Source organism: Bombyx mori, chromosome 9 (assembly GCF_030269925.1).
Source record: "Bombyx mori chromosome 9, ASM3026992v2".
Taxonomy (NCBI): Eukaryota; Metazoa; Arthropoda; class Insecta; order Lepidoptera; family Bombycidae; genus Bombyx; species Bombyx mori.
The window spans coordinates 1,579,781-1,606,083 of record NC_085115.1 but is presented as its reverse complement, the minus strand read 5'-3'; the positions used below and the strand labels follow the sequence as shown (position 1 = coordinate 1,606,083).

At 39.5% G+C, this 26,303-nt stretch overlaps 2 protein-coding genes across 10 annotated transcripts in view; one reads left to right on the top strand and one right to left on the bottom strand.

The window, feature by feature from the left end:
• Window positions 1-5,829: 5,829 nt before the first annotated feature.
• Window positions 5,830-7,706, bottom strand: LOC119628888 (uncharacterized). Its single transcript, XM_038012936.2, has 2 exons — window positions 7,386-7,706; window positions 5,830-6,598 (listed from the first exon to the last, which is right to left on the bottom strand). The coding sequence occupies exons 1-2, from the start codon at window positions 7,542-7,544 to the stop codon at window positions 6,326-6,328; spliced, it is 432 nt and encodes a 143-aa protein (XP_037868864.1). The 5' UTR covers window positions 7,545-7,706; the 3' UTR covers window positions 5,830-6,325.
• A 568-nt stretch (window positions 7,707-8,274) lies between these two features.
• LOC101738783 (protein GDAP2 homolog) overlaps window positions 8,275-26,303 on the top strand; it is a 111,729-nt gene continuing 93,700 nt past the window's right edge. For 2 of the 9 annotated variants that reach the window (XM_062670002.1, XM_062670000.1), the window contains exons 1-2: window positions 8,502-8,658; window positions 9,762-10,753. The gene's annotated coding sequence lies outside the window, so the exon portion shown is untranslated. Of the gene's footprint in view, window positions 8,435-8,501; window positions 8,659-8,689; window positions 8,820-9,761; window positions 10,754-20,060; window positions 20,222-26,303 lie in introns of those variants that run through there. The other 7 variants (XM_062670005.1, XM_038013070.2, XM_062670001.1 and 4 more) reach the window with 6 other exon arrangements.

Here is a 26,303-nt window from a genome sequence, read left to right as displayed (position 1 = left end):
GGATTTAATTTCTTATATAGAGTCAATATTTACGATTTATGTGAGATAATGCTTGTTTCCTCAGAGAGATTGCAAATAAACCAGCTAACTTATCTTTGCTTCATATATGTTTTTATTTATTCTTACCCGTACATTCATTTGTACGCTTACATTATATTATTCTGTTCTGATATTAATTCGTTGTAAAAAACTGAACTATATTTAATCATAACGGGAATAATACTAGTCTAAAGTATACCAAAATTATTAATATGTATTCACAACACAAAAAAATAAAATAAAATTTTGATTCGTAATTTTATTAAATAATTTAACATTTTGAATTAAGATTATAATGATTTGATTTGAACTATGCACAAGAAGCACACATTAAGCGCCATTTTTAAACGGTTTTATTTAGCTCGACCTGTACGGAATTTGTTTTTTATTTATTTGGGTCAAAATTAGAAATTGAAATTTAAGCACCTTCCCGTTGTCAGATTGATCTAAAATTTGGTACACACATTTAATTTAGATGACAATACAATATAATAAAATCAATGACATTATAAATCTAAGATGGCCGCCGATACAAAATGGCGGATTACATATTTTTCCTTAAACCCCTCAATATGGGTATCAAATGAAAGGGCTACACTAGTAAAACACGATGATTATGTCAAAATTTAAAATTCAAGATGGACGCCGTTCCAATATGGCGGACTAGGTACATATTTTTCCACAATCACCACAATATGGGTATCAAATAATAGGACTACACTAGCAGAATACTATCATTATGTCAAAATTTCGTATTAGGTGTTACAAGTTACAAAATGGCGTATTAGGTGGGGGCATGATTAGTCGTGTCGAGAACAGTTGCGTCCAAGATTGTGTGACGTTAGAGGGGCAGATAAAAAAAAATAGGTAATTAGATACCTCGTTAGTAAGCGGTAGCTATACCACCCAAGTTAAGTAAGGCGGGAGTAACTATGACTCTCTTAGGGGCGATACGCATAATTTTAATTTTTCGATTCAAATCCAGTCGTCTTAATCTGGTGACCAGTGGCGCGGTCACCAGTATAGTGCACAGGACGTGAATGGCTCCGAGGCTGGCGGAGTCACTCACTATAAGTGTGAGAGACGATGTCCTGTGCCAAGTATACGTCCAACCCTAACGGGTTAAGTGAAATTAGTTGCTCATAACAGGGACGGTGTACCTGTTTGCTCGTGGCTGGCTATCGAATGGACGGGACCAATACACCCCCCTGTTAGTAATGGGGTAAGAGAGAGCGGTCTGAAACTATGGCCGAGATCACGACGCCCCACTCCTACCCATAACCTGCACGTGGTACCGCCGCACATTGACCGATACGGGAGGAGGGGCAGCACTTGAATCACGTAGTCTTGGTGTAGCCATTGCGGGACTACAGCCCTCGTAAGTGCCGCCTTAGAACGCAACGGGGCAATAGGTGGGCCGGGGCGCTAGCGGGGGGGAGTAATCTCCCCTGTTGGCGTGCACCGCACTGCTCCCTCTGGGGGCAGTGTCATCCGGAAACAGGTGGGCCGGGGCGCCACCAGGGGGGAGCAATCCCTCCTGATGATGGCGAGCACCGCACTGTCCCTTATGGGACGGTGTAACCCGGATGGCTGTACACGTGGTAAACACGTGACAGCAGCCCCGATGGACGGACCGCGAGGACCGTCAAGCCTAGCAGGTACCTTCGGGTGGGGCCTTGCGATACCTGCGGGCGAACCCTGTGGTCGGGTTTGCAGCCCGGCCACAGTGGGTTTTTTTCCTGTTGCAAAAAAGTCAAATAAAGAAAATAGACCTGAAGCCTCTGGCCTCCCGCTGGAGTCAGAGAGGACAGGCGATAACCCGACTGTGCGGGGTTCCGCCGGCGCAGATCCTGTGGGTCAGGATGCGCCTGGTTGGACCTGCCAGTTCTGCGAACGAACCTTTTCGACCAACAGGGGTTTGGGTGTCCACAAGCGTAGAGCCCACCCTGTTGAGACCAATACGGATGCCGCTCCGATGATGGTGAAGCGGCGGTGGCATGGCGAGGAAATCGACCTCCTCGCTCGCACCGAGGCCAGGTTGCTCGCTGAGCGGGGTCAGTGCTCGGGTGGAGACCTCTTTGGCGCGCTTCCAGGGTTTGGAAGAACTCTGGAAGCGATTAAGGGACAACGGCGGAGGGAGCCTTATCGGGCATTGGTGCAAGCGCACCTTGCCCGATTTGGTTCCCAGCCGGGTCCCTCGTCGGGGGGGTGCTCGGCCGAGCCTGACTTCCGGCGGGCTTCTGGAGCTGAGGAAGCGGGCGAGGAACGATGCGCCGAAGACGCCGCTGCCTATGATCCATCCGCAGTCGGTCAGATGTCGCCCGATGCCGCTCGGGTTCTCTCCGAACTCCTTGAGGGTGCGGGGAGAAGACGAGCGTGCAGGGCTATGAGACCCAAGACTGCAGGGCGGCGAAACGATTTGCACGATGATCGGACAGCTAGTGCCCACAAAACCAGTAGACAAAAGCGCAGGGCAGAGTACGCGCGTGTGCAGGAACTGTACAAGAAGTGTCGCAGCAGAGCAGCAGCTGAGGTGATCGATGGCGCGTGTGGGGGTGTCGGACACTCGCTCGAGGAGATGGAGACCTATTGGCGACCTATCCTCGAGAGAGTGTCCGATGCACCTGGGCCTACACCGGAAGCTCTTCACGCCCTAGGGCGTGCGGAGTGGCACGGGGGCAATCGCGACTACACCCAGCTGTGGAAGCCGATCTCGGTGGAAGAGATCAAGGCCTCCCGCTTTGACTGGCGAACTTCGCCGGGCCCGGACGGTATACGTTCGGGTCAGTGGCGTGCGGTTCCTGTGCACTTGAAGGCGGAAATGTTCAATGCATGGATGGCACGAGGCGAAATACCCGAAATTCTACGGCAGTGCCGAACCGTCTTTGTACCTAAGGTGGAGAGACCAGGTGGACCGGGGGAATATCGACCGATCTCGATCGCGTCGATTCCCCTGAGACACTTTCACTCCATCTTGGCCCGGAGGCTGTTGGCTTGCTGCCCCCCTGATGCACGACAGCGCGGATTTATCTGCGCCGACGGTACGCTGGAGAATTCCGCAGTACTGGACGCGGTGCTTGGGGATAGCAGGAAGAAGCTGCGGGAATGTCACGTGGCGGTGCTAGACTTCGCCAAGGCATTTGACACAGTGTCTCACGAGGCACTTGTCGAATTGCTGAGGTTGAGGGGCATGCCCGAACAGTTCTGCGGCTACATTGCTCACCTATACGATACGGCGTCCACCACCTTAGCCGTGAACAATGAAATGAGCAGCCCTGTAAAAGTGGGACGAGGGGTTCGTCAAGGGGACCCTCTGTCGCCGATACTCTTCAACGTGGTGATGGACCTCATCCTGGCTTCCCTGCCGGAGAGGGTCGGGTATAGGTTGGAGATGGAACTCGTGTCCGCTCTGGCCTATGCTGACGACCTAGTCCTGCTTGCGGGGTCGAAGGTAGGGATGCAGGAGTCCATCTCTGCTGTGGACTGTGTCGGTAGGCAGATGGGCCTACGCCTGAATTGCAGGAAAAGCGCGGTTCTGTCTATGATACCGGATGGCCACCGCAAGAAGCATCACTACCTGACTGAGCGAACCTTCAATATTGGAGGTAAGCCGCTCAGGCAGGTGAGTTGTGTTGAGCGGTGGCGATATCTTGGTGTCGATTTTGAGGCCTCTGGATGCGTGACATTAGAGCATAGTATCAGTAGTGCTCTGAATAACATCTCAAGGGCACCTCTCAAACCCCAACAGAGGTTGGAGATTTTGAGAGCTCATCTGATTCCGAGATTCCAGCACGGTTTTGTGCTTGGAAACATCTCGGATGACCGATTGAGAATGCTCGATGTCCAAATCCGGAAAGCAGTCGGACAGTGGCTAAGGCTACCGGCGGATGTGCCCAAGGCATATTATCACGCCGCAGTTCAGGACGGCGGCTTAGCGATCCCATCGGTGCGAGCGACCATCCCGGACCTCATTGTGAGGCGTTTCGGGGGGCTCGACTCGTCACCATGGTCAGTGGCAAGAGCCGCCGCCAAATCTGATAAGATTCGTAAGAAACTGCGGTGGGCCTGGAAACAGCTCCGCAGGTTCAGCCGTGTTGACTCCACAACGCAACGACCATCTGTGCGCTTGTTTTGGCGAGAACATCTGCATGCATCTGTTGATGGACGCGAACTTCGCGAATCCACACGCACCCCGACATCCACAAAGTGGATTAGGGAGCGATGCGCGCAGATAACCGGACGGGACTTCGTGCAGTTCGTGCACACTCATATCAACGCCCTCCCATCCCGCATTCGCGGATCGAGAGGGCGTAGAGGTGGGGGTGAGTCTTCGTTGACCTGCCGTGCTGGTTGCAAGGTTAGGGAGACGACGGCTCACATCCTACAACAGTGTCACAGAACACACGGCGGCCGGATTCTACGACACAACAAGATTGTATCTTTCGTGGCGAAAGCCATGGAAGAGAACAAGTGGACGGTTGAGCTGGAGCCGAGGCTACGAACATCGGTTGGTCTCCGTAAGCCGGATATTATCGCCTCCAGGGATGGTGTCGGAGTGATCGTGGACGTGCAGGTGGTCTCGGGCCAGCGATCGCTTGACGAGCTCCACCGTGAGAAACGTAATAAATACGGGAATCACGGGGAGCTGGTTGAGTTGGTCGCAGGTAGACTAGGACTTCCGAAAGCTGAGTGCGTGCGAGCCACTTCGTGCACGATATCTTGGAGGGGAGTATGGAGCCTGACTTCTTATAAGGAGTTAAGGTCCATAATCGGGCTTCGGGAACCGACACTACAAATCGTTCCGATACTGGCGTTGAGAGGTTCACACATGAACTGGACCAGGTTCAATCAGATGACGTCCGTCATGGGGGGCGGCGTTGGTTGAGCCTTGCACAGTAGTCCAGCGGTAAGGGTGTAGATCAGGCCCGTCTGTTTCTCCCCCGGAGCTCGCTCCCTTGGCTTCCCTTATATATTTTAACATCAGAAACAGACATTAAACATCTACTGATCCAATTTCGCCGGCGTACGGCCACGATCGGGAGGGTGGGAATCTCGGGGGTCTTCCGATCCTAATCCATGATGATTACGACCTGAGTCACTAAAGACGATGGCATGATGATCCGGCGATGAAAATAATAGGTTAAAACGTGCCGAGGACTGTATGGCATTAGGGTGGGTAAAAATGTAATGTCGTCAGCGCTTCCCCCTCAAGATTGGGCGCATCTTGTTGTATATTAAGCCTTACCCCTTTGCTGGACTTCTGGCGGGGTCGACCGTCAAAATGCCCCTTAATCGTGGGAACAACATGGTAACAATAAATAAAAAAGCAAACAAAAATAAAAACGAGACTGCTACACAACGAAGAAGAAGGCTCGAAAAGGCAAAAGAAAAGTATAGAACGAAACGTGCAAAGGAAAGTGAAAATGAAACCCATAGTCGACTACATAAACGAAGAGAACGGTTAGCAACAAAAACACCTGAGCAACGTGATACCAGGTTAATAGCACAACGTGAGAGACAAAGGCAGCTGGTAGAGTCAGAAACACCTGAGCGTCATGAGTGCAGGCTAGCATCACAACGTGACAGACGAAGAGAGCTAATAGCGTCAGAAACACCCGAGCGTCATGAGTCCAGGCTAGCATCACAACGTGACAGACGAAGAGAGCTAATAGCGTCAGAAACACTTGAGCGTCATGAGTCCAGGCTAAGATTACAACGTAACAGACAAATAGAGCTATTAGCGTCAGAAACATCTGAGCAACATGAGGCCAGGTTAACAGGACGGCGTGAGAGACGAAAGGAGTTAGAAGCTTCAGAAACACCTGAGCAACGCCACGACAGGTTAAATAACCAACGTGAGCGTGCACAGCAACACAGAGCTGAAAATCATGTACAAGCGTTTGAAAATGCTATTAACACATCGTGTATACACGTTTGTGACATTTGCACGAAGCATTGTTATCCTAACCAAATTCATACTGTACGTTACAACACAGCTGTATTAGGATATCTACCTGCAGAACTGTCTTCAAAAACAACATTACTTTTATGTTCGCGCTGCCAAACACATGTGACCAGTAATAAAACAATAGCACCATCAAAGGCGTACTGGAATAATCTGGATCCAGGTTCAATACCAAATGAGATTCAAGCGCTGACGCAAGCAGAGCAGCGATTGCTGTGTAGAATCATCCCGCTTGTTAAAATCGTAAAATTTACTGGGCTATAGCCCAGTAAATTTTAATGTAATGGTAATGGTAATGGTAGATGGTAGATTTTCCTGGTTTCAAAATTTACTATTAACAGAAACATTGTCAACGCCCACAACCGTGGAATTATTTATATTTCGTATTTTATTAATTCCATTATTTGTGCCGGTCAAATATGTGTCAACATTTACTTTTAGCACTGTCTTCTCTTCAGCGGTGGTTTTAATTTCAATGGATGTAGTACTTGCGTATCGTATTAGTGTTAAAACTGTAATATTTTGATCGAATTTCTCCAGTCCATATTGAAAATCATCACCAGTTGGCACATTATCACCGTATAAATCTTTTAACTGTAAAAAATACATTGATTTCTATTATTGATTTCTATAGACTGGAAAGTAATGGCATACCACAATCCATTCACTTATACTGGTAGTAGATCGTAGGGGTAGGTATCATTCATCATTCACGTTTAAAAGCCGTTAAGCTATCGAATTGAGATTACGATTTCAAATCTTAGGATCAGAGGCATCATTCATAATCAGATTGGGTGACAGTGACATGGTGTTAAGTGATTGACATTTAGGACTGAGTTCATCGGTGTTTCCCAAGCGCTATGACATATCCTTCTTCAAACGATGCTTGTGGAAAGTACTTAACGGTAGGCAGCGGCTTGGCTCTACCCTTGGCATTGCTGAAGTCCATGGGCGACGGTAACCACTCACCATCAGGTGGGCCGTAAGCACGTATGCCGAAAACTGCAAAAAAAAAGATACCGCGTGTCTATAGTTGGACGACGGTATTCACTTTCTCGTGTGGAAGAATCTGCAGCGTATGAAACAAATCCATTTCTCGCTGATAACAGCTGGTTAGAAAAAATAGACACGATAATTTACTTCATAAGAAATACGTCCAATTTTTCGTATATTTACTTACGGTTACATCATAGGAAAAAATGCAGAACTTGCTTTGAAATCAATCACACGATCTCATTACAATCATAAATCACTGAAATTTCCTAAGCTCTGACAAAAATCATAGTTTAGTTTTATAAAAAACACACTGCCTTGTTTTCACCTTCGATGATTTTCAACGTTAGTACTTAACTTACAAACAAAAAAATCCATAAAATCTTACCTCCAAAACATTGTTCAATATCGTGCCTTCTCTGAGATAATTACTGCCATTCCTGTCTACGGGTGTAGGGTTCACAGTCGTCATCAGATAACACAAGAAACAAAATAAAGCTATGACTAGAACTGAATATATCACAACAAACAGCAGACGCTTTATCATTGAAAAACGAATTCTTTCGAGCGTGCCCTGAAATACGTGAAATGTGTTAAAGATATTGGTAGGGTATTTGGCAATTTTGATTTAAATCAAAAATTTCTGCTTTGCTTGTGTATTTATAGTGGTTTTTGTTGCAATCTTCTCATGTCAATTTTTCTGACAATTAAGCTACTGTCATTCTAACGGTGTGCGTAGCGAATAAATATTAACTATGAATGATGAATGATTTTTCCATTGATAATAGATGAGGAATTTATATCAATATTAATTTTAGACTTTAGCTTTCTAATAGCTACAAAATATAATATAAACAAATCTATATATATAAAGGAATTGCTGTTCGTTAGTCTCGTTAAAAGTCGAGAACGGCTGGACCGTTAAAAGTTGGTTATAAAAGGTAGATAAATATGAAAATGCTCGGAATTAAATAAAAATAACCATTTTGATTTTCATTTGATGTGTCCCCCGTCGGACGCATTCCTTTTGTTCGTTTTAAGTTTATTTGGTAAAAAAGTTTAGGTCTGTTATTTATCGATTGAGGCAATACGAAGTCTGCCGGGTCAGCTAGTAGAATAATAAAATCTCTTTGTTGAGTATAAAAACCATGTTTATAACGCCTTCAGCCTTATGATTATCAAAAAGAATTTATCTAGCTTTTATTTAACCACGCCTTCGGAAACTTTTTTCCCATTTAAAGTAGATTCTAGAACTATCTATGACAATAGTCTGACCGGATACTTATGACATGAGAAGCTTTTTATAATACTTACTAGATGAGTACCTACTACTTTTATGAAGATACGGCAATACGAGTCAGGCCTTCTCACGACTTCCAAATTTAAGTTAACTTTAACGCTATCGAGAACGTTAAAAAACTCGCACTAAGCACACAGGTAAGTCGCGAGCGAATGGAAGACTAAAACAAGAATATTTTAATGAAGAGATCCTCTCGCCTTCTCAAATTCTTACAATAAATCTGACATATGAATGGCTTTGACAGGAATTGTGTGAAAGATTTCCGATATCAAATTTTCACTGAAAATAACTCCGTACAATGTTCCATTATTTAATTGGTTTTTAGTTGTTATTTGGATTTTTTTGAAGGGAAGCTAACGAGGTAAAGTGTTTTTTTTATTTCTAATTCTTGCTCCCTTGTCTATGATTAGATGTTAATAATTTATTTTATTTGTGAAGTGCATTGGTTTGGTAATGAGACTGATTGATTTAAAAGCTGCTGTTTTTAGGAACAATTTCGAATATACTGCAAAATGCAAGCGGGTACAGTATGCGCCTGTCCAAACTTTAGACTTACAAACACTTCAAGAAATGTAGTATATTTTAGCTTTTCTAAGTTGTGTTTCTATAATTTATCCCTTTATGATCCTGAAATGACCTTGTTCACATATATCCGTTTCTCCTGAATATTAATTGAATCTAAATTGAAGCAGTTCCAAGTAAATCTCTATATAGCAATAGAATTGATCGGTTTCAGATTCTTTAGAATTTTGAATGGGATTCCCCTCGCTGTTATTTCTGAGAAATGTGTCCACTAGTCTTTCTTCGAACAAGATTTTAGAATATCTTTATAGGAAGGCTTATACAATGATTGAACCGGCGAAAACTTACATCAGGCGACTTGCATGCAGAGAATGCTTCACGCAGCAATAGAATCAATACTCTTACGAAAGATTGAAAACACAGCAAATTATATTGTTGACTGAAATGACACGGGCTATTCGATGATAGTGTTTGAAAAACTTGTTTACAAAACTCATAATTTAAAAAAAAAACTTCACTTTTAAGACGCTATATAAAAATTCAGTAAATAAATACTCGAAATTGCGGCAACTTAAAAATTCAATGACAAAATAAAACATTTTTCTTTGATTAAGCATCGTCTTGGTATCGTGAAGGTCATGAACCTTTCATATAGGCGATTGCACAAAGAATATTATTTTCATAATATAACACAGCTGGTATCAATTTAATAGATATATCACAATTCATTTTATTATAAAAGGCTTCCAATGTTAGCCGATAAGAAGTTGTCGTAAAAATGAATTATTATTTTATTATAATGAAATAGAATATTTTTCGTTGTATAAATTAAGTTATAGATACTCAATCGAACATTGAAACCTAACTATTGTAGTGTGATTTATGAATATCAAAAGAAACCTACTTTAAGCCGTTTTCAACCTTTTTTTTTTCATTTTCCAGAGATGACGAAAAATTCCGATCATCATAGCGTTACGGATTCGGAAGCGGGGTCATTGCAGCAGAGTCGTACAAGCAAGCTCGGAGCAGTGTTGTGTCCAACTGTGTGTGCATTACTTCTCGTATGCATTTTCGCCATGTCGTTTATAGGCACGAAGCTGGCCTATGCTCAATATGACGCCTATTGTAGTAGACGTTACGATATTACAAAACTCTATTCATACAGTAACATAACCATTAGTAAATCTTAATTTCATTTTTCACATATTAGTGTTGCCACATACCTCGTTTTGATTTTGTAAGGAATATATGTCAGTGCCACCTACTGATATAAATTGTAACTTGTTCTGTATCTGGGCTTTGAAAAACGTAAAATTTACTTTATTAGCTTTAACGCAACATGAACTCAGAAAAAGATAAAATTTGTAACTAGGATAAATAATAAAAGAAAAATTGTTAATCAAAATTACTTGTCTAATGACAACACAAATAACGTTCATTTAAATAAATGAACCCCAATCTATAGATTTAACTTAAAGTAACGCCATCTAACAAAATTAGAATGAAGCATTTCTAGCGATAAAACCTAATTGCTTGTTGAAATATGGAGTTTTGTCAGAAGATGGAACTAAAGTTGAATTATAATATCATTTTTCGTTTTTTCACCCATTTTTAAATACAAAATCTGCATAGTTTGGAAAATAAATATGAATAAGAATTCTTACGTATAGAAAATATCAACTGGAAGTTTTTTTTTCTATGCACGAATTTTCAAATCAGTGTTGCCAATATATTAAGTGTATAAATCTATGGTGTTGCCTGCCTCTAGATTAATTTAGGAATAGGTTGTCAGAAAACAAAATGGGCGGCCGCTGATCGCGCGACAAATTGTACATTTTTCCTACTATTTTTGTGTGTTTTATAATTCATATTCTTACTTGAGCTTTACTTTTGTAGTGCTAGTGGTGTCTCCTTCAACTTTTCTGTCATATAATGTAAGTATTATTTGTTTTATTCATATAATTTGTACTACACTGCTTGTATCGATTGTATTGGCTGAACTAAAGGCCAATGTCAGCTTTACGTCGGGGTCGTCGAGGGAGGATTAAATTAATTCCATTTTAATAGTTTTGATGTATTTCATCAATTGCCGAAATCTTTTTAACTGAAACAGCAGATAGTAAAATATTAAATACTAAAAAGAAAATCTAAATTCCAATAAAGGCACACATTCCTTGTAAAAATTTTTTTTTCTTGTAACTAATAAAAAATTAGGCTCCTTTTCTTGTGTAGCTACGAATGGCTACAATGTTGTATTTATTGCGTTCAGTGTGGAAAAGAAGAAAAATCTCCCAATTTTAATCGAAAACTTTGAATTTATACAAGACATCGTCCATTTCGTGAATTGTGAATTTCTGAAATGAACAAGTTTAATATCACGTATTTTTTTTTATAATAAAGTTGAGCAACACTAAAGAAAATTAAAAGTAGGTTGTGGAATAATTTATAACTCGACTTCGTAGGTATGGTATATTAAGGCTGAGGAAGAGAGTCGACTGGCACATAATTTTTTTCGATTTTGCTTAGGCTTAATAATATTGTCTGTAGTAGATATTACCAATTCATTCATTGTTTTCCTAGGTACATGACGACCTTGAAACAGTTGAATTCATTCATTTAAAAACTTAACATACATCTTGAAAAATCAAACCTTATTTCTTTTAATTTAGCGTGATAAACAGAACAATATATGGGAAACATAATAGAAGTGGCTGAAATAGTATTGAGACATTGAGTTCATAAAGAATTTTCTTTGGCATAAAAATCTATCTATCCCTCTTTCTCTCTCTCTGAGATACTGTGTGCGTAGAAACGTAAATATGTAAATTTTATAGAATTAACATGTCTGTTAACACAAAATTGGAATCGTCCGAAATAATGTCGTAGTCGTCGTGGCCTAACGGATAAGACGTCCGGTGCATTCGTGTTGAAGCGATGCACCGGTGTTCGAATCCCGCAGGCGTGTACCAATTTTTCTAATGAAATACGTACTCTCCAAATGTTCACGATTGACTTCCACGGTGAAGGAATAACATCGTGTAATAAAAATGAAATCCGCTAAATTATAATTTGCGTAATCACTGGTGGTAAGACCTCTTGTGAGTCCGCGCGGGTGGGTACCACCACCCTGCCTATTTCTGCCGTGAAGCAGTAATGCGTTTCGGTTTGAAGGGTGGGGCAGCCGTTGTAACTATACTTGAGACCTTAGAACTTGTATTTCAAGATGGGTGGCGCATTTACGTTGTAGATGTCTATGGGCTCCAGTAACCACTTAACACCAGGTGGGCTGTGAGTTCGTCCACCCATCTAAGCAATAAAAAAAAATATGAACATGAAATTAAATCATAAAGGTTGTTATCATCAAGTCGGCGAAACCCAGGAATAAACTGTACTTAGCTAAAGGTTCAGCTGTTTTCTTGTCACAGATCATGGTAAACGTTCATAGGGTACATTAATTTTATGAATTGCGAACAAATGATGTTTTAGGTCGGAAGATCGTATATTAATGCGCACAAAAAAAATTCAATTTGTAACTTTTATTGTAGTCCTTGAAGGACAATTAAAACATGCGTCAAAAACTACGAAACGTTAGAAACAATATGCCTCAATTCTTCAGTACTAGAGGCGTGGTCCAGACAGCTGGAAAACCGTTCCTCGGGACTGGTGGAATTGCAACCGGGGACGCCTCACCTTCCGGGTGGTACAGGTGCTAACCGTGAATGGTTGGTTAGGGAAGTAACTTGTAACGGAGCTGTGCAGACGGTAGAGTGCCTTCATTGTGGATGCGACTTGGACACGACAGAGTATAGGCATAAAGGGGGCGGCATTACACCTTCGCCGCACAAATAGGTATCGACTTGACGTTGGCGGATGTCGATAGAGAGCCTAATGCTCTGCAGCCAGTAGGCGCTGCAGACGATGTTCGACTTCTATGATAGCATCATGCAGAAGCAGGCGACGAGGTGCTAGAGCGCTTTTCTCCTCTTCGCGTCGTTTCCTCACTGATGAGGATCGTGACCATCATATTTTGACAGGATTCTACTTCTTGCAATGTCCCTCCAGCGCCTCCGATCATTGGCCGCATGAAGGAAATTGGATCTCTAGTGTGGTGCGGATTTGATCGAACCACCTTGTCGGACTGCGCCCGCGAGGTATCTTTCCCTGGATCTTCCCTGTCAGAAATAGTCACTCTAGGCTATCAGGCTATCTCCGCATAAACCTGTTGTAGATATCAACCGAATCCTGGCTTGAATCTGAACCTGAAATAGTTGGTCCCCTCCAATGTTGCCGTTTCGGATTCGGTAAGCGAGGCCCAAGAAGACGAATCTTCCGAAAGATTCGATGGACATTGTAAAAGAATTGAAATCGTTAGAAATAAATTAATAACAATAAGAAAATCGCGAGATTAAATCGTAAAAGCAGTTTTAATTATGTCTAAGTCTCGCGAAAACCAGAGAAAAGACTGCTCTTTTTGTAAAAAAACACTACAGTCGTAGATATTGTTGTTCGATGTTATACCAGTGTGATACAAAGATAACCATACACTGCAAAGACCTCATTTCGGGCGACCTCATATCGCGGCGTGCAGAGAGCAAACTTTTAAATATACCAGAGCCTTTGCGAAGCCCATCTTGTGTTATTTTCTTTTCGTTTCGTACCAGGTAAACACGACCTAGTTCTGCTCTTTTCATTTTTGTTTTTCACAAACTGGAGCTAACAAAGAATAATGTGGAAGTCTCCTTGTGAATAAGAATTTAAAACGGAAAATTCTAGGGTAAAGTACACAGTTAATGGCATTGAAGAGTAATTTTTTATTGGGGTAGTTAAATGAACATAATGCCATTAATGTCCTAGACAGTTTTCGGACTTTAACTCAATGTACCAGAATTTTCTAGTACAATAACCCACTGAGTTTCTCGCCGGTTTTTCTCAGTAGGTCGCGATTCCGATCCGGTATTAGTTCAGCGAATCACTATGGCTAGGGCTGATTTTAACAAACCCTTTCAGGGAGAGCTCCTTGATCTCGCCCACCAGTCAGGGTAAAGCCAGAATAACCCCTCGAAGATATGGCAGATAGGTAAGCAAAGAAATAATCTAGTACCACAGTTTTCTTCATTTTAAATGAAGTCGTTTTGTTTTCCTTTTTTAGCCAATGTGAACGAATATCGGCCGTATGTCAATAATACAAGCGAAACTGGTATATGTACTGGAGTCATGTGATGTGACTATGCCATACTTAAAATTATCTGACTAGGGACTCATTTTTCTTATAATAAGTAGCATGAATGAAATCGAGGACGAACCCAAGAAAATCGGACGTAAATAATTGCGTAAGCTCCTCATACAGAAACGGATCCTTGCACGGATGCGTGGTAACGTTTTATCTATTTCTGCCGCGAAGTAAAAGGGTGGGAAAGCTGTCACACAATATAATTTGACCTGTCCCAGGGTCGCTTATGCCCTGTAATATGATAAAAGTGTGACCCCGTAATAAGTTCGATCCGCATTCGTTGTCAGTAAACAAAACCGGCTTAATGGGCAATACAGAATATATTTTTATTTTTCCTCATCGCAGTGAAATGGTTTCTGCAATAAATCCACAGTATATTATAGGAAGTCCGCAGAGATTGAAAGCCTTCCTCAAAGGAAATTGCAGTTCCGTCGAATACAGGCACGATACCTTGGGCACTAGCTTGGCTACGTCTATATCAGTAATTGGATTGACCAAGTCCTCCATTCAGCGCATAGGTTAATCCGGCTTTTGAATGTTCAACAAGAGCATGCGTGTGGTCAATATTAGGTCGGATATAAAGTTTTGTCATGATTCGTGCAAAGCAGTACTGTTTTTATTGCTTAGTTTGGTGGACAAGCTCACGGTCCACCTGGTGTTAAATGGTTACCGGAGCCCATAGACATCTACAACGAAAATGCCGCCACCGACTGAGATATTAGTTCTAAAGTCTCGGTATAGTTACAGCTGCTGCCCCATCCTTCAAACCGAAACGCATTACTGCTTCACGGCAGAAATAGGCAGGATGGTGGTATCTACCGGTGCGAACTCACAGGAGGTCCGCTGGAGCAGCTTAGAAACGAGGTGATCTCAAAGATACGTGCGATCGCAACGGTGCTTCCAAAGAGAATACCTTCTCTCTCAAATGGCTGTCTAGTCATCCCACCGACATAGACTAACTATTCAAATGTCACACGTCATCCACAGATTCACTGACACTTGCCATACGTCATTGTCTATTTTTTTTTTTTTAATAGTAATAATATTTATTCAAGCCTCTTAAAATACAAACACGTACAAAAATTCTTAATACTAGTATAATAATATACATGGCTTTTTTATGAGGTATACAATAACAATATTCCCTGACTTTTATGCTAGGAAAACCTGTGTTACAAAAGTCAGTATTGAACGAGTCAATAACAAGTCTACCCACAAACAATTACGATCGCAGCGCCACCTCCGATTCCACCCAGGTAATTAACCTGACATTTCAAATCTAATATAACGCAGTTATTTCCACTGATGGTGTATATGGCATGTTTATGATTTCTATATGTGGAGACCAGTTGCAGGTCGCGGAAATCCCCTGTATGCGGACTGCGCAGGACCGGTCACTATGGTGAACCTTGGGGCGAGGGGTGTCTTATATCCAGCTGAGAACGTCTTTAAGCTGAAGATGATAATATTTTATATTGTATACAGAAATAAATCGCAAAAAAAAGGAATGGAAATAGAAAGAAATTGTGCTTCATAACTACATGTACAAAAGGCGTGCCTAACTCATACAGTAAAACAATTGTACAAAATTGCACAATGAAACAAACATAAACAAAGCAACAAGAGACAAGTGCTTATAAATATATACACAAAATACAATGTAATAGAGAACAGCTATTTGACATGCATTAAATACTCAAACATTAAATAATTCTTATCAGTAATCATGAGGAGATACATGTTAAGCCTTTTCTCGGTTTATTTCAAAATCAAACTCCCCTTTTTATGGCTAAGAGGGCTTGTCTGGTGTTAAGTGGTTATCGGAGCCTATAGACATCAACAACGTAAATGCCACCACCCACCTTGAGATAAGGGTACTAAGTCAATTATATACAAGTACAACGGCAACACCATCCTTCAAGCCGGGCCCTTGCCCATTTCTACCGCGACGCAGTAATGCGTTAGGTGGTGGTAATTAGCCATGCGGCCTCAGATGATGTCCTACCACCAGTTTCTAGTTCTTAGCTGAAACGTTAAGGTCTTCAAAGCTGTTATGAAAACGATTATTTTGTTTCGGTGCGAAGCTTGAATATATGTATAGTTGATTGACCTCTTAGTGATGGGGCGTAATATTTGGTAAAGGATTCTGGAACCGATTATAAGATACGATGAAAGATGTATACACAAAAAATCAAGAAATGAAGGAACTTTTGGCATAGCTGAATGTAGTCGAGATGATAAAAAGTTCTCTTTTTTTTCTTCTACCTATGCTGATTGCTATGCTGAACCTTAAGAGGCTATATCAGCTTCTCCTTGACGTGTAGGTGAGCTCACGGGGCTCTAAACCTGACGACGTTGCTAACACGAACCCTAGTAAGAGCCGTGCTTCGCAGAATCTACCACCGGATCGGAAACGCGACCCACTGAGAAGATCCGACAAGAAATTCAGTGGGCTGTGTCTGAGGGTTAATTTACTCGTCGAGCCCTTCGTCGCAAGCGACGGATTCGACGAAAACGATGACCTGTGCTTGAGACACCTAAAAGCACCATTAGTGGATCGGGAGGATCCGCGATGACATGTAATAATAATAAATCACGCACGGTTATCCAGCTCTTTTATACGATTCCCTGTGCTATGGGTACTAGAGACTGACAAACATACTGAAATACGTTTCAACATATACATATATACTTAATAAACACCTAGACAAACAAATTGTTCATCACACAATGTTTGCTCGATGTGGAAATCGAACCCACGACCCTCGGTGCAATAGTCAGGGGTGCTAATTACTGCACCGCCGAGTCAGTCAAAATATAAAGCACTATCATACTTTGAAAGTGCTTTATATTAACCAATGAAAAGTACGTCCATTCTCGTAAATATAAACAAATAAGTAGGTATTTTTTTCATTATTAGCAAAAAAATATGCAAAATTATAAATATCGACTACATAAATAATGAAGCCGCTTTTGTAATCTCTGTTATCGGTCAAATAGCGCGTCACCTTTTATCATTCAGTTTTAACACGTTCTATTGTTTAGTAATACGCCATTTATCTTGGGGAGATTGTAAATAAAAAGGTTTTAGCTTTGCGTTATACACAGCTACAAATTTGACTTTAGTGGTAGGACCTCTTTTGAGTCCGCGCGGGTAGGTACCAACCACCACCCTGCCTATTTCTGCCGTGAAGTAGTAATGCGTTTCGGTTTGAAGAGTGGGGCAGCCGTTGCAACGATACTGAGACCTTAGAAAGTGGGTGGCGCATTTACGTTGTAGATGTGTATGGGCTCCAGTAACCACTTAACACCAGGTAGGCTGTCAGCTAGTCCACCCATCTAAGCAATAAAAACAATAAAAAACATAATATTTAATTCAAACATTACTTTAACTACAGTTTGGCAATAATGTCACAGTAAGCAAAAATTGCTCAAAAGTCACATACTTGGAAAGAAGAACTACAAGAATCCGGCTGTAAAAATATTAATTTTCCGCCCGTAACAAGCACTCGGGAATGTTTCAATCACAACTTTTTCAATACACGACGTACGACGAAAAATCATGAAATAACGTTTAGGTCGTCCCTCGGGATCGACCCAGTTATCATTCACCTGGGAAGCGTTGTGACGTCATAAGACACGTCACACTGACCTATATACCGAGGGAGAGGATTAGGGGGTCATCTCATTCAGATTTAATCCCCTGCACAATTAGTTGCTTATGAGTTCATTCTCTTTCCTAGATTCTCGATTGGTAAATATGGTTCTTGTGAATGGTGCAGAGTTCAGAGTTGGAGCTGTATATTATAGCAAAAAGTGCAGTTAACTCCTAACTAGATGGAATTAAGTACAGCATTCAATCGCGTAGAGCATTTTGAAGTCGTCGTGGATAAGACGTCCGGTGAATTCGTGTTGAGCGATGCACCGGTGTTAAAATCCCAGGCGGGTACCAATTTTTCTAATGAAATACGTATTCAACAAATGTTCACGATTGACTTCTACGGTGAAGGAATAACATCGTGTAATAAAAATCAAACCCGCAAAATTATAATTTGCGTAATTACTGGTGGTAGGACCTTATGTGAGTCCGCACAGATAGGTACCACCACCGCGCCTATTTCTGCCGTGAAGCAGTAATGCGTTTCGGCTTGAAGGGTGGGGCAGCCGTTGTAACTGTACTGAGACCTTACAACTTATATCTCAAGGTGGATGGCGCATTTACCAGTGGCGCAATAACCACTTAACACCAGGTGGGCTGTGAGCTAGTCCAACCATCTAAGCAATAAAAATAAAAAAGCATTAAGGGTTTTGCGTGCAATACAGACAAGTTTAAGATACATACCCATTTTCTACAAATAAAACCTTATTCAAACAGATTTAGTCCAATGAAATATCAATCGATCAAAATAAATTACTCCAATAAAATATTATCGGCTCTGCATCAGTGTCTTAACGAGCAGTATATCAAGAATTATCCGTTAAAATAATTAAACATCTCTTTTTATTTAACTTTATTGTACCATGAAAGTGAATGGTAAGTTAATATTCAGTTTATCAAGCTATCATTCACTTTTATGCACATCAACAAAGCCAGGAGCACAGGTAAGCTACCAGTGGACTCTTTGCAAATCATGTTTCAAGAATAACAGGTCATGGCGCTTAGGAATAAAGTGCCGTGGTGGGATGAGTGAATGTGACAGTCGGATGGTATGTGGCAAAAAAATCTCTGGAAATGAACTATGAATGAGCGCATTGTTTTCAGATAGTATGGATGACTCGACTCTGGTAGCGGAAAGTAAAATGGCGATCATGGTGGATGATCTCGAACAATCCTTCAAAGCATTCCTCCTCCCTATTCGAAATATGAAAAGCAAATTTAACTCTATATATAGACACTAGGTGGCAGCACTTTATAATAGGAATTGTAATTGTGTGTTCTTGCTGTATAATAGGAAAGATTAAATAAGTTTGTACTCTTTCTAATTAAATTATTTTTCAACCAATAACCCATTACTCCCCATAGTTTTCCTGTGGCAATCACAGTTATTGTGATTCTAAGAGAAAATCACTGTTTTTGCTGAACCATCTCCCACTTTGTGTAGTGGAAAGTACGACATGTTCAAACATGAAGTATGTGGCGATATTTTGGGAAGGACTTTAAATCTCTAAGTGTTCCGCTACATATTCCACTGGAAATATTTTGAATAGATAATGAAAATTATACTTTTATCATCTATATCCGCCGTTTTCAGAGTTCAGTAATATAATCAAACTAGCGAAACGCCCTCGCTTCGCTTCGGAAACATTAATTTTTAATTTTGATAGCCGAGTCCCGGAATGTTACCCGCGGTTATGCTCGTGCCGCGGGCGACGCCGTGGGGCGAAGCTAGTCTAAAAAGTAACCTAAGTTACTCCTTATATCATCAGCTACCTATTAGTGAAAGTCTCGTTAAAATCGGTTCAACCGTTCCAGAGATTAGCCATAACAAACAGACAGACCGACAGACAAAAATAGTAAAAAATGTTATTTTGGTGTATGTGCCGTATATATATTCATAATATGCTTGTAGTAAAAAGCGGTTAATTCAATATTACAAACAGACACTCCAATTTTATTTATTTTCCATTTTTATTTATATGTATATAGATGATACTTGTGGTGAACCTTGAATTAAATTTGGCAATAATTTTCTGTCCATACTCTTACTAACTTAATTTGATTTGTCTCAGGTCTTAATTGTAAGAAATCACTGTTTATTAGCCTAAAAAGGTTTTAATCATAATAAACACGGAAGAAAATTATTTTTTCGACTATATCGACCGAACCCATGGGTCATTAAAAGTTAATCGAACGCATACAAACCGTGCACAAAAACTGGAAAATGCATTAAAAACCGACAACCTACTAAATCGTGAACTAACCATTATGGTCTTTATATCCGTCTGTTTTTGGTTGATTTTCATTTGAAACGCTATAAGGTTTTACTGCGCCTTGTTTTCCGCGTCACGCTTGCCCGCTGTCAGTCTTCAACAAGAAGTCGTCGTTGATGAACGCGTGCTAATATTTGAAACAATATCTGTACAAGTAAATTACGGCGTTGTGTGTGTGTGTGTGGTTCATTGTGATCAAAAAGTTTAACATAAAATATCAACCTGGAGAACTCGGCTAAAGGTCAGTTAATAAGATTATACTTTATATCAAAACCCGGTTACTTCGAGCCAACCTCCAAATAAGTAACAATTGTTACGTCAATTTATTTTTTTGTTATTATGGTTTGGAACTCTATTCTATCTGCAGTAGATCATTCGGTAATTAAGAGCGGTTCGAACGAAATGTAAGTAATATATATACAAACGAAGATATCTGACAAATTGGTATGATTGTATCGCTAGATCGATTAGACCCGTAGGTCGAAGCAGGCATTCCGATAAGGAAATAGTCTGTTTTATCGCTTCGTAATAATTTTAGCTATAATATCGTCGACAACACGATATATACATATGTATATTGTACATTAAGCCTACATCTCGTAACAGGCAGTCGGTTTCATACCGGCTTTGTATTGAACGCTAATAGTTATTTTTTAAATAGGAACTTTGTATCAAAAGAACATGCATATCAATGTGTGAATTTTGACAGTGATAGAAAAAAAAATTACTAGAGTCAATTCAATTCATATATCCCAAAGAACAATCGTCCTGGAGGTGATTGTTAAGTGCATATAATTATGTAATAGTGAATTTGATTTACTTTGTGTTATAATTGGAAATGTTAATTGAAATACCAATTTTTTTAAAGTCACGTCAATTATTGGATTATCATCTATATACGCAATAAAACATCGTTCAATTACCAAAAACCATACCGAGTTTCAACTCAGTGGGATAAACGACATGGAGACGCATACAATCAATATTAAAAAAAAACTGAATATGTGTATTGTTTCAAATATTCGATTTCATTTTCGCATATGAATGTTTTACAACCACAACCGCACGGTACAAGATGCTTTTAAATTAGTTCAAATAAGTGTCCCGCGGTTTTTTCAACATTAAATTTGCTGTCCCTAAAGAATAAAACGCCGAATTTTCATGAAATAAAGAGTTGCTTGTCTGAGTCTGTAGTCGATAAACTGCAAGTTTGGTAGGAGCGGTTACCATGGCAACGTTTTCTGTTAATATTATGCAATGGCTTATGAAATATCCATTCTGGATAGAATTCACGTAAATCCGTTCTTACAGCCCGTGTCAAATTTATAGTCTGTCGGAAGGATAGTTTTTTTTATTTTTTTTTTTATTGCTTAGATGGGTGGACGAGCTCACAGCCCACCTGATGTTAAGTGGTTACTGGAGCCCATAGACATCTACGACGTAAATGCGCCACCCACCTTGAGATATCAGTTCTAAGGTCTCAAGTATAGTTGCCAACGGCTGCCCCGCCCTTCAAACCGAAACGCATTACTGCTTCACGGCAGAAATAGGCGGAGTGGTGGTACCTGCCCGGGCGGACTCACAAGAGGTCCTACCACCAGTTTCAGATATCGTGATGAATGAGTAGGTACTATTTCACTTTAATATATATATAACAATGAGAGTCCACAAAACCAAATTTAAGTCTTTAAACCAGCAATTAGAATTGTGATATAATTGAGACAGCTATCACGAATATCCGGGTGACATGTGCATACATAAACAATATAAAATGTATTTTAACGTGTACGCTTTGTGCATCCGCTCATGCCAAATGAACAACTTGAATATTCAATTATTTCTAATTGTATACAATGTTATCTCAGGTTAGAGAAACTATAAATATTACATTTCTGAGTTCTTCTTTTCCCACGTATCAAATAGAAACTATTTCTCGAAAACAGAAAATAACATCTACTTCTAGCAAAATTCGCTTCTGTATGGATTTGTGTGTGTGGTCTGTCCTCAAAATATATAATCGCAAAGATGTTTGTAGATGTATTCTGATATTTAAATCGTGTATTACGTAATATATATATCACTACTAATTAAAATTCGAAATTATTGATATCCTAATTCATGATAATAATGTGGAAACATCTTTTACCATCTCTAGTGCTTAGTGCGAGTTTTTTAACGTTCTCGATAGCGTAAAAGTTAACTCAATTTTGTAGCATGCACTTGGAACAGCGCCCCTAGCGGCAAACGGCAAATGTTTCAACTCTATACAAATTTGAGTTAACTTTTACGCCATCGAGAACGTTAACAAACTCGCACTAGAAGCACACTAATGACGGTCATCTGCAAACTACGCAGTTTTTGAATTAAAGCTACCAAGTATGTTTCCGGACATTTAAAATGTACCGCTATAATTGCGGACTTCGAATGCTATGACGTCATTACAAAAAACACATTTTTAACAGAACAAAATGACCTCATAAACGTAACCTAAAGGTTTTAGTGTAACATTGGTACATAGATATCCTTACTAAGTTTCATTAGTCAATTTAAGGTCACGTTCGGCTGTGACTACTGCAAATTGAATAAAGAAGACGAATTTATTGAAACGACCTACGGGCCACCTATCGTACGCTCATTTAACGGTCTTCTGGTCTAGTGGTAAGTGACATGGTCACTACACAAGGGGGTCGCGGGTTCGAATCCCGCCAAGGGAAGATATTTGTATGATAAATATAAATGTCTTTTCCAGGGTTATGGATGTATATTAAATATATGTATGCGTATAATAAAAATCTTACATTTATTTCCGTTATCTGGTACTTGTAACACAAGTTCTTTACGAACTTAGCACGGGACCAGTTAACGTGGCGTGATTGTTATTAAATATTTATTTATTATTTATTTATTTATTGTACTATATTATAGCCTAAGTGGTATTCTGATGTAGAAGCTATTCCATATATACATTGTAAAGTTTAATCCAGTAGTTTCCAATCCTTCCAGTAGTTTTTACGTGAAAGAACAACAATCATGCACCCATAAAAATTTTTAATATGATTAATAAGATAAAACATTGATAGAATCTATGAAAACATAACGACGCTTGAAAGGCAAACGTGACTAAGCGACAATAACTGCTTTGTACATAAATGATAGGCAATAACCATATTCGATGCGCAAATAAACATATTTCTAGGTCTATTAAAATCATTTCAATCCTACAACTAGATTCGTTAAAATAGAATTTTTTTCAGGTATTTCGACTTTAAATTAGTCTACTGTAAAGTTCACGCATTGTCGCTTAGTCACGTTTGCCTTTCAAGGGTCGATATAAGGTAAATAATATTTAAAAAAAAGAGAAAGTTTTAAAACTGTAATCTCTGAACAGTAGAGGCTGCAATTGTTTAAGTGTGGAACTATGTATGTTGCTTCATTTAAGGGATTGTAGAATTTAGCCAGCTCTTCCCACCATCGTTCTTGACATTCTCGTCTTGATTTTTCAACATTATACCGAAAGATTTCGTTATTATAATTATAATAAGCTCGTGGCCTTCATCTCCACTCAACATATTTCATAATTTAATAAAATAGTTATATTAATCTTTTGAATACATTTGACACAGAACTGTCTAAATATGTTTTCTTGAGTCTTCCGTTATGATTTTGCAGTATCCACAGAGATATTTCAAGAGTCACGTCTGCGATTTGTGGTTTTTGGATCATTACTAACTTTGTGAAACATATAACTATTTGCATCCAAATTATTGAAGTCAGCAAACGTTTTTAATTTCTTTCGTGTTTTGGAAATTGTTCACCGAATCTCATTCGATGTATCAGAAAATAAAACAATAAGAAATAGTTTATAAGTCTCCGTACATCAACATTGAATATTAAATATAACTTTATGTACAAGCAAAAGTCAAATTAGATTTTATAGAAAGACACGTGATTTAATTAAAATATGTAAATTCAAAAGGAAAGTCTTATGAATTCATTATTGATTGGATGACTTCAAACATTCAGATATTTCTTGTAACTTTGGTTTGATTGATAACTAAGAAACTTCTGGTAACTGAATGAATGCGAAGAAATCTGCTATACTAATTAATTTGCCTGTCATAAGGAGACGTAGGCAGAATAATCAGTCCAAATCCTTGTAGTTGAACGTGCTATCTATATATTAATAAGTGAAGCAAAAACTTTGTACCCCTTTTTACGAAAATTGCGCTGGAGAAGTATGAAATTTCCCACACTTATAGAGAATATAGAGGAGTGCACAATGTAATTATGGATAAAAAATACATTAAATCAATAAAAAAACATTACACACACTATCATGTATTTGAAACACACACACGCATATATACTCTTTTGTTTATTGTTAAAGTCTGTGGTCCAATTGAGAATAGATTAATATTGTTTGTCTTTAATATAATATATCTATAGTGTAGCCTTGGCAAATCTGTGATTATAGAAGTAAAGTCCTTGACAATAGAACCATAGTAATATTCAAACTTATTATTTAAATTAATAATTATCGTCAAATTTCGACCGCTGGGCGACCCCTAGTTAAGTATTAATGCCTATAATGTTGAGGTTAATCATGCGTGTTCATTTACATACACACGGTTCAACAAAATTCGCACCATTTACTACTGAACCGTACGCTGATGCATGTATAATGGTCAATACAATGTAAATGGCATTGTGACTGGCTTGACCTCACGGAAGCGAGTTTATTGACCCAATATAAAACGAGACAGAGCAAGTTAACAGTTTTCGAACAGATACGAACCAACTAAGTCAATATTTGGATAAAATCCTTTGTCTATTTCCCGTGTTTCTCTCGACAAAAATGTTACGTCAATATCCATGAATCTTTTATCACTCCACGTAGCTAATATAACTTACGTGAATAAATAATTAAAGAAGTCTGACAAGGTTGTAATGATAAATGCTTTCCGTCGATGAATTAGTTTGCTTTCGCCTGTCGCAAATCAGAAGAACTTATCGCAGAATGACCACTTGAAAGAAAGATCTTGAAGGAAAGAACAGATCACTTGTGACCTGCGTCGACGTTGAATTCGCTTAGAGACTTGTAAAATGGTATACCTAATAGATATCGACTTGAGAGCTATTATGTCAGTTTGTATTCGTTTGTACAGTCACCGATTCACACGTAAACGATAAACACGTTCCAATATTTTCGTTTTTTCTTATCGCATAGACGACTTCAAATATCTTCAACTATTTGCAGTCTAATATCATGGGTCCCATCTGTCATAGTTACAACTTACATCGCTGTTTACCATAGAATATATCATAAGAATTAGATCAAATATCTAAAGGTTGATGTCATGATCAATTCACAAGACTCCAGCTAAAATGTCACTTTAGAATACAAAGCGTCACAGCTTGCAGAATTTATAAAAATAACGCAAAACGTGATGTAGAAAACTCGTTTATAAATGTAGAGGTACATGTAGTGGCGACTTGACATGACTCATTTAATTCGTGGGAAGCGATTGAATGTGGGAATGAAAATAAATTGAATTGAACTGAGGATAGTAGGCTAGTGGGTAGAGTCTAACAGATACAAAATTTAGGTATGCAATCATATGAGACGGGAATCCAATACCATTAAAAAAAGGGACATTTAAACCATCAAATCCACATTTAAATACAATCTAAACATGTTCGTAGCTTTGTAGTAATGAGAAATTTAGTTAAAAAAAAAACCATTTTTTTAATGTTACCTGTTTTTAATGTTTTTAATGTTTGGGTCTATCGAATAGAAAATAATTCAGAAAATCCAAAAAAATTGCATCAATACCCCTTGTAACAACTTCAAGAGATTTCATAACCTTAAACCGGCTTATTCATAGAAAACTAAAACACAGTCGTCCTACTTCAAAGTGAAAGGCATCGGATAGATGCAAACCTTCAAACGATACACAAAACAACAAACATATTGTGTGAAGCCTCCGTGGCACTGCGTCCTTGGCGTAGTAAGCAAGTGTTAGGCCACTTGTGCCCCAAATCAGCGAAAAGTCTCTATATCATACCTATTGACTTTGACAATTTTGATAATCCAAAATTGCCCCTATAGGCGACTTCCACTGACACATCAATTGGAACAAAAATATTTATTTTAAAACCATTTTCGCTGTGGCCGCGCCTGCACATTTTTTTTTATTTAAAGTTTTTCGACAATACCTTCGTAAATGTCATTTCGTCAATACCAAATACCAATATCTGTAAATTTTCTACCACAATTACTAGACCACTTGCGAGACCATTCCGAGGCAGATTTCGAATTTTAT